Below are 9806 nucleotides of genomic sequence, written 5' to 3'. Positions count from 1 at the left end.
TCAGGAAGCTGAGATCTGAGAAGGCAGCCCAGGCAATAAAAAGTCTGTGAGACTCTTATTTCCAATTAACCTCTAGAAAACGGGAAGTGGGGCTAAGACCCAGGACTAGCAAAGAGAGAGAGAGAGAGAGAGAGAGAGAGAGAGAGAGAGAGAGAGAGAGAGAGAGAGAGAGAGAATATTGTTTAAAGGGGTGACACACTGACCAAGCTGCATTATATTTATAGACTGCTTTGTTGAATGGCAACTCCTCTGTTCAACTATTTCAAGATAACAAAATAGTAAAAACTGAAAACCAAATATAACAATACAAGACAGGCTGTGATTTCAACATGATGGATGACTGCCTGCTTGGCAATTCATTCCTGTTCTGTGCACAAGAATCTAAACCTCAATTTAATAAGCAATATGGCAAGGCATACAAAACTTGGAGAATATCACCTCATGAAACAGCAAAGCCTGAATATTACTTTTGTGCTGATACTGAGACCTGCACTCCAAATGTTTGCTGCTTCTTCCACTCTTGGCTAGTACTTTTCTTTAGTTATATCTCCACTTAGGCTTTTTGCTGGAGATAAAAGAGCATACAGATAGTTTATGCCTGCAATCCTAGCTACTCAGGAGGCTGAGAGAAGAATGTTCAAAGTTTGAGGCCAGCCAGGGCAGAAAAGTTTACAAGGCCCTATCATAAAAAATAGCGAGCAAAAAACAGCTGGAGGCATGACTCAAGTGGCAGAGCACTTTCTAACAAGCAGAAGGCCTTGTGTTCAAACTCAAGTACTAGAAAAAAAATCATTTTTACTAGGCATTTCAAATTGCCATTCCTAATTTAGCCTTCAAAACTAAAGTAAGGGGCTGGGAGTTTGGCCTAGTGGTAGAGTACTTGCCTAGCATGCACAAAGACCCAGGTTCAATTCCTCAGTACCACATACATAGGAAAAAGCTGGAAGTGGTGCTGAGGCTCAAGTGGTAAAGCTCTAGACTTGAGAAAGTCCAAGGACAGTGCTCAGTTCCTGAGCTCAAAAAAAAAAAAAAAAAAAGGCCTGGCCACTTCTTTCAAGTGTATTTCCATGGCTTATAAGACCAACAGAGGGGTGGCTCACACCTGTAATCCTAGCTACTCAGGAGGCTGAGATCTAAAGGTTGTGGTTGGAGGCCAGCCTGGGAAGGAAAGTCCATAGATTCTTTCTCCAATAAACTACCAAAAAAAAAAACAACCCAAAGCAAAACAAAGCAAGCAAACAAAGAAACAGAAATGGAGCTGTGGCTCAAGTGGTAGAATGCCTCTAGTACACTATAGGATTCATCCAGCATATAAATCACAGGGCCCCAAATGGCCCAGACAGCTAGGAGTGAGGGGTGGGACAGGCATGTCATTCATTACCTCCCTGGAATCACTCTGAGCAGCTCTGTCCACTTATATGGAGATAGTGACCGAAGTCTGGTTGTGTGGTTTCATGAGTAGGAGAGCAGCTTATTAAAAAAACAAAAACAAAACAAAAAAACAAAAAACTAAAGTAATAACTCAAATGAAAATCTAATACTTAGATGATTTATAGTAAGTTACAAAAAGTTATCAGGCAGAAAATTATAAGCTAATTTTGTACTTGCTAGACAATCTTGCTTTGTTCTTGGGTATAGATTGTTTCTTCGCTATTTGAGATTATTACGCACTTATCTCCAGCAGATACTCATATATACCAGTTTTGGTTTTTTCCTAAGAACTTTCTCAATTCTGTATTTAAAAGCTAAAATATAACCCACAAAAATTAGTTGCTGTTTTGACAATAAGACCTTTAATCAGTTGGATGTGTTAGTTGGGAACATTCATAGAACTTGGATAAATATATTTTATATCAACATTGTATACCTAACATTTCTTATGAGAGAAAAGTAATATAAAAATGGTGTAATGTTTAGTTTGGCTCTAAAATCTAATGGTTATATAGTTTTGTAACAGCTGAAATTCATGAGTAATACATTGTGAAAAAATCATTTGCTTAAAGTATTATATACCTTATGGTTTATGGTGAACAAAGTTCTTAAAATATTAAGGTTGATCTCAACATTTTGAAAGATTGTTCTATGCTCATGCATTACCTGAATTAAAAATGGTTTTCACATAAGAAAATTAGTTGCATTTGTGTATTCTGTAGGATAAAACATCATTCATACGATAAAAATTAGCCAATACTTTAAAGTGCCAGCCTTGATGAGCTGCCTCCTGTATTACCTGGGTGCTATAATGGGGGCCTAACTAAATCAGCATTCTGAATTTTAATAAGGTCCTCCAAGTGACTTAGGTACATATTGAAACTTTAGAAAAACTACCTCAAAGAATTCTTTACTTACCTTTCCCCTTACAAACAGATATACATACATAAAATTTGTTTTAGGCTCAAAGGAGGAATAAGAATTTTGGTTTTCTAACTGCCAGGCCAAGAATAGACTTTGATGCAGTTTTATCTTGTCTTTTTTGCCAGTCTTGGGGCTTGAACTCAGGGCCTGAGCACTTTCCTTGGACTTTCAAGGCTATAGCTCTTACCACTTGAGCCTCGGCACCACTTCTGGCCTTTTCTATGTATGTGGTATCTAGGAATTGTACTCGGGTCTTTGTGCATGCTAGGCAAGCACTGTACCACTAGGCCAAACTCACAGCCCCTGATGTACTTTTTTAACAACTGTGAATGAGCAATGTGAACTTAAGTTTTCAAACTAAACTCAAAAAGCTAAAGCAGGGCCGGGAGTTTGGCCTAGTGGTAGAGTGCTTGCCTAGCATGTATAAAACCCGGGTTCGATTCCTTGGTACCACATACATAGAAAAAAGCCTGAAGTGGTGCTGAAGCTCAAGTGGTAGAGCTCTAGCCTCAAGAAAGTCCAAGGACAGTGCTTAGGCCCTGAGCTCAAACCCAGGACTGGCAAAATAAAAAATAAAATTAAAAAAAATGCTAAAGCAACTGATCAGAAATGTGATTTTTCTAAGACAGCCAAATATGCTCCAGCTTGTACATGTTCATAGGAAATTCTGAAAAACCAACTGAAACCTAATTTTTTTTTTTTTTTTTTGCGCCAGTCCTGGGCTTGAGCTCAGGGCTTGAGCACTGTCCTTGGACTTTCTCAAGGCTAGAGCTCTACCACTTGAGCCTCAGCGCCACTTCCGGCTTTTTTCTATGTATGTAGTACCAAGTAATCGAACCTGGGTCTTCGTGCATGCTAGGCAAGCACTTTAACCACTAGGCCAAACTCCCGCCCCCCTAGATTTTTTTTTTTAAGTGAAGCTTAGTGGCAAAAATTCATGGGACAAAGGTGGCATTTGTGTGGCTTGAACTCTGGGACTGGGCACTATCCCTGAGCTCTTCAGCTCAAGGCTAGCGCTCTACCAGTTTGAGCACCACTCCCATTTTTCTGGTGATTAGTCTTATGAGCTTTTGTGCCCAGGCTGGCTTTGAATCATGATCCTCAGATCTTAGCCTCCTGAGTAGCTAGGATTACAGGTGTGAGCCACTAGTGCCAGGCTCAAAACCTCACTTAGCATTCCGTTAACATCTGGAGTAGTATTAACCACTCTCGTTCTGCTAATGACTTAATATGTGAATTCCTGCCACAACCTCACTGGAAGCATTATGCTATGTAAGGTATGTACTTCTAAAGGTTTCAGGTAAGTGACATCTCTAATCTGTAGTGATTTTGAGATAAGCATAGTTGAAAGAATAGAAGAGAAAGCAAAATAGACTCCATCTACCTGAATAAACTTGCATGCATTTAATATTGGCCAAATAAAAACACCTAGCATGGTGCCTTAGAAGCAAATATGTAGTCTGTTAAGACAGTCAAACCAAGGTACCTGAAACAAGGTCATTAGCTGCTGGGGAAGAAAAATCTAGTGAATAAATTTTCAATGTCAAGAAACAACTTTATGAAAATTTCCTTTGAAAAAACAAAATTTAAGACATTTTAACACAACATAGATTTCCCATAAATGTATATGGATTCATCCAAAATAAGGCAAATGGCCTCTTTGACCTATTGATACCAAGTCATAGAAATCAAGTCCATTAAAAATAATTCAACCCATATTATCAAGTGTTTTTCTTTAGCATGCAATACACATTACAACACGATGCCTTTATTTACAAGACTCTGAAAGAACGCGTCTCCAACATCAAATATATACATTTTTAATATTTGAAATATTTACATAATGGAACCATGTCATGGTTCAGTGTTAAGAACAGTATTTTCAAATGTCCTCAAGATGGTGTAAAAAACAACAAAAAAAAACTAGTTATTCAAGCTCATCGTTATACTTTTCTAATAGGCCAATCTTTTTCTTTTAAATAAATAGATATGGCAACAGGTGCACCTAATTTGCATTTAGAATTGTTTAAAATGTGGTGCGTTTCAGATAATCTTTACTCCCTGCTGATGTTCTGATGTACCATCAGTATGTTTAAACTCTGAAGAGCAGAAAAATTAGTGGATGGAGACTGCCTTGAACAATTTTATTCCTTGGAAGATACATGCTTTATAAATTGTCACCAGGCTGAATTCCTATTGCTTCATCAAATTCTTTCCCTATAAACTTGCCTAATTTTCTTTTAGTTTTTACATTTTATTGGTCCTGAGGAGTGATCCCAGGACCTTTTACATATTAAAACATGAATTATAACCCTCAGCTTGTTATGTTTTAAAAAAGGTTTTCTTTACACTTACACTTTTGGAATAAAGTTTCCCCTAACACCACATTTATTTATTTTTATTCTGATCTTGGAGCTTGAACAAGAGCCTGAGCACTTGTCCCTGAGTTTTTATGCTCAAGGCTAGCACTCTACACCACTTGAGCCACAACTCCACTTCTAGCTCAGTTTGATCCATGATCCTCAGATCTCATCCTCCTGAGTAGTTAGGATCAAAGCCAGGCCCAAGTTCATGAGACTCTTATCTCCAATTAACCACCAGAAACCTGAAGTGGTGCTATGGCTCAAAGGGTAGAGCCTTGCAGAATTCTGAATCTATCTTATTTTCAAGCAATGAAAGTAGAAGTGCTTGTTATGATGCACATTACTTTAAAACCAACCAGTGAAAGCAGCCAGCTATTCACAGTGAAACCCCATCCTGTTAGCAGTGTTGCTTACTGTCGAATACTATCTAGGAAACCAATAGTCTAATTCTACTAAGATATTTGAGTTGGCACAATGTCATTTTTCTTTATGTTCAATTAGGAAATGTTAAAGGAGCCCATATCAAAGCATATTAACTTTTATACGTACATTCACACACATTCATACAGATACAGTAGGAATGGCTGTCTGCTAATTTTTCATACTAATTTTAAATTCTTTGCCTTCACAAGGGCTTGTCATTTCTGATCAGAGGGGGTCAAACTGATGATGTGACTAGCATTCTTTCAAATAAAATTATTCATGTTGGCTTCTATACAGTACAGTTCAATATTAAGTGGAATTCTGAAAAAGAATTAGGGAGTCATTTTAATATTTACAAGGAACAATCAGCAGAACAAGATTCTATTAGGCGGTGTACAGTAGCTGCAGCTTATAAAACATATCAGTCATTTGTACCTGGTGAGTATAAAGAGAACCAGGGATTTTGATGACTTTACAACCAAGGGAGTACATAGGGCATCAACAAATTAGAGGACAAAAAAAATTCACATTTTTCTACATTGAAAAAAATTACAGATCTCACAATGTCTTTGAACAAAGAAAAATTCAAAGTCCTCTGAAGGCTGGGAAAGAAGAAATCTGAAATGGAACTCTAAATGTCAAGTGTTTTACTTCACAAGACCAATTTTCTTGGCTTCTGTTTCATATATCAATAACCGCCACATTTTGACAATAAAAACTTCTGCTTCTTCATCAAGTACCTACAAAAGAGAAAACAACAGCAATATATGTAAGTAATTCAAAGCATCTCCTGTTTTTATGCATGTAAAAGCACTTTTAAATAAAATGGTTCAAGGAAATGTCTAGTGCTATAATGTTTTAAATAGAACATGAAAGTAATAATTATGCAAAATCCCATAGCTTACTAAACATTAGCATGGCAGTATTTCTTTACCCATCTTTTCTCCTTTTACTTTGATCTTATCTGATACTATATTCACATCTGGCAAAAATGAAGGAAAGCAAAGGCTTGCCATAAGCATAGTAACTTAGGAAGAAGTAAATAGATGGCAAGATAAAGAATATTTCTTCCTCCAAACAACCTTATCTGAAATTTAGCCCAGTGCTTATTAAGTGACACTAAAGTAACTGAACATTATATTATTCAATATCTAGAATACTGTAAAAGTGAACACCAGCATTGCCACAGTGAAGAAATCTTATTATTTCCTGTCTACTTAGAACTAGGGGCCTGGGGCCAGGAGTTTGGCCTAGTGGTTAAAGTGCTTGCCTAGCATGCATGAAGACCCGGGTTCAATTCCTTGGTACCACATACACAAAAAAGCTAGAAGTGGTGCTGAGGCTCAAGTGGTAGAGCTCTAGCCTTGAGAAAGTCCAAGGACAGTGCTCAGGCCTTGAGCTCAAGCCCAGGACTGGCAAAAAAAAAAAAAAAAAAAAAAAAAAAAAAAAAAAAAAAAAAAAAAAAAAAAAACTAGGGGTCTGGTGTTCATGCTATTACTCTTGTTATTATCTCAAATGAAAACTTCACCCTCAGCCCAGAAGCTGCTCTGAAAAGGATTGACTATTTTGCTTCCTTTGAAAGGAATCAACTATGACTATCCTCAAGAATATCACTGCCTGGTCAAAGACACTCTCACAGCCTTCCTAGAGGCAGCATAGGAAAAGAACTTAGTAGATCAGATCTGTAAACTTCATAATCAGATCTCACTTTTACCTACTAAGTAGGAGTCCTTAGCTAGACTGTTTAATCTGAGACTGAGCTCTCTCATTTATAATATAGAGAAAATGCAACTATGTCATAGCAGGAGGCACTATGAGGATTGAGTTAACAGAAACAGTAGGATCTCAAGTTGGAAGCCAACCCAAGTAAAGTAACAAATCCATTTCTCAAAATCAATTGGGCTCCATAGCTAGTGCCTGGATTCCCAGCTCTGAGGGTAGGTGTTTCCACAAACTACTCAAATGACAATATTCAACAATCACAATCCAAGAATTTCAAACAACAACAATTTCAAAACAAAAAGTTTGACTTCTTCTCTGATTCCAACTCTGCCAAGACCAACACTTGGAACAATTATTAGAGGGAGGGAGCCTAGTACAAGGGTTTGAACTCAGAGGCTTATACTTGAATATCCTACTTGCTCAGCTAGCCCTCTACCACTTGGGCCACATATCTTGTGTGACTTTTTGCTGGTTATTTTATAGACTTGCATGTTTTATGGATTTTCCTGCTTGGGTTGGTTTCAAACAGTGATTCTCAAGTTTGGTGTGGGCATCTCACACTATAATGCATCCTACACTAGAGTTACAGTGTGAAGCCAGCCCAAGCAGGAAAATCCACAATATTATCTCCAACAAACTACCAAAAACCCAGAAGTAGACCTGTGGCTGACAAAAACTCAAGGACAGCACCCAAGCTCCAGGACTGGCATACACTTATACAGATACACATAAACTAACAAGGCTCAATGTGACAAATACAATTAAAAATTAAACACGGGCCGGGAGTTTGGCCTAGTGGTAGAGTGCTTGCCTAGAATGTACGAAGACTCAGGTTCAATTCCTTGCGAGTACATATCAAAAAAGAAGTCAGAAGGGAAAGCCCTAGTCTTAAGAAAGTCCAAGGACACTGTTCAGGCCCTGAGCTCAAGCCCAGGACTGGCAAAAAAAAAAAAAAAGAATTAAATACAAGTGGGGCCTATAATCAGAAGGCTGAGATCTGAGGATCAAGGTTCAAAGCCAGCCAAGGGCACAAAAGGAACAGAGACTCTTATCTCCAATTAACCTCTAGAAAATGAGAAGCGGGGCTTGGCTACCGCCTTACCCTTGAGCTAAGGAACTCAGGGACAGCACCCAGGCTCAGAGTTTAATCCCCAAGACCCACCAAAAAAAAAAAAAAAAAAAAAAGGAAAGAAAGAAAAAAAGATCAACTTGTAAATGTTAGCTAATAATATATTCTAGTGGGTACCTTACTGTTTTTAAATTCCTGTTCAAATTTCAGTCTTATATAAGTTTCTGAGACTAACAAGTACAAAGTTAATCAAATTCAGAAAATAATTTGATCACAGAAATAAATCCATTTCTAACTTACCATAGCAACATCATCTAAAATGCTCTGAGGTGAACTGTGAGCCATAACCTGAAAGAAGCATAATTGTCATGTTACAAAGAAAAAAAAATACTAATAAAAAGTTTTAAGATATAAAACCTCAAATAGGTAAGGAAATTTTTTGTGTCTAAGGAACCTATCTATAAACTATTCTGAAATTTGACTGTAAGTCAAACCTTACTTATACAACCCTCCTGCCTCACCCTCTTGGACTGCTGGAATTTTAGGCATTTATCACCCTGCCCAACTTCAGAAGTTTTCAAAAGTTTCAAGAAGGCTTGAGCTCAGGGTCTGAGCACTGTCCTTGGACTTTCTCAAGGCTAGAGTTCTACCACTTGAGCCTCAGCACCACTTCTGGCTTTTTTCTAGGTATGTGGTACTGAGGAATCGAACCCAGGTCTTCGTGCATGCTAGGCAAGCACTCAACCACTAGGCCAAACTCCCGGCCTTCAGAAGTTTAAATGCTATCATAATTACAAGCGGAAAAGGCAACAATAGCTTGCTTTTCTTTATGCTAAAAGGAGGCTTTTCTTGTGAAAGAATATTACAACAGCTGGGCAACTGTGATTCATATTTATAATCCTAGCTACTCAAGAGGCTGAGATGTGAGGATCTTGGTTCAAAGCTAAACCAGGTAGTAGTGAATGAGACTCCACTAACCTAACACAGACGAGGCAGAGCTGTGGCTCAAAGGTTGAGTCCTCGCTCTGCTAAGAAAGAAGCTCAGTGACAGCATGAAGGCCCTGAGTTCAAGCTCCAGGACCAGCATGCACACATGCATGTCCACACCCACACAGACATAGACATATGTACATCACAGCACTACCTTCACACAACTATGTTTTATTAATGTAAAACACAAAAATAAGGCTGTGCTTTGAGGAGACAATAAGTATATATAACTTGGTTTTAAGTACAGGCTTTAGGTACTGTCACTCACTGTACAACCATTATATAAGCCTCAACTTCATTTCAAAATGGGAGTGACTAGGGCTGGGCATGTGCCTAGTGTGCTTGCCTAGAATGCATGAAGCCCTGGGTTTGATTCCTCAGCACCACGTACACAGAAAAGGCCAGCAGTGGTGCTGTGGCTCAAATGAAAGAGTCCTAACCTTGAGAAAGCTCATGGAGTTTAAGCCCCAGGACTGGGGGAAAAAAAGAGGGGGGGGGGGGAATTACATGCCTTAAGACTTTTAGACAAAAGTTCCATGAAATACCAACAAATACTGCACCTCCAAAAACTAATCTGTTACTGCACAATTATGACACAGGACTATTTAAACCTATTGCAAAGGACTAATTGACTGACACAATTTAATAGTTACTGGCTCTTATTACAAACTTCTAATTTACTTGAATAGCATTCTCCTAACCAAAAGCAGAGGGTGGAACAGCATAGCACACAAGGCATTCTCAGCAGCAGAAAAGGAGACATAATTGACAGCAGCAAACAATCCATGAAATGAAAGCCATGATGTAGCTGGGTGCTGTGACTCACACCTAGCTGGTCAGGAGACCAAAATCTGACGATTCTGGTTTGAAGCCAAACTGGGCAA

The 9806-nt window shown here is 38.4% G+C and overlaps 1 protein-coding gene across 1 annotated transcript in view; it reads right to left on the bottom strand.

Annotated features, from left to right (window-relative positions):
- Positions 1-3736: 3736 nt before the first annotated feature.
- Positions 3737-9806, bottom strand: part of Rbm25 (RNA binding motif protein 25) — a 46067-nt gene continuing 39997 nt past the window's right edge. Inside the window, exons 18-19 of the mRNA XM_090344418.1 lie at positions 8233-8280; positions 3737-5881 (exon numbers count right to left, since the gene is read on the bottom strand). Of these exons, the coding sequence (XP_090200544.1) occupies positions 5789-5881; positions 8233-8280 (141 nt within the window). The 3' untranslated portion in view covers positions 3737-5788. The remainder of the gene's footprint in view (positions 5882-8232; positions 8281-9806) is intronic.

This window comes from Megascapheus bottae, chromosome 14, assembly GCF_031878675.1.
Source record: "Megascapheus bottae isolate mThoBot1 chromosome 14, mThoBot2.hap1, whole genome shotgun sequence".
Classification (NCBI taxonomy): domain Eukaryota; kingdom Metazoa; phylum Chordata; class Mammalia; order Rodentia; family Geomyidae; genus Megascapheus; species Megascapheus bottae.
This window is presented reverse-complemented; position numbering and strand designations above follow the sequence as displayed.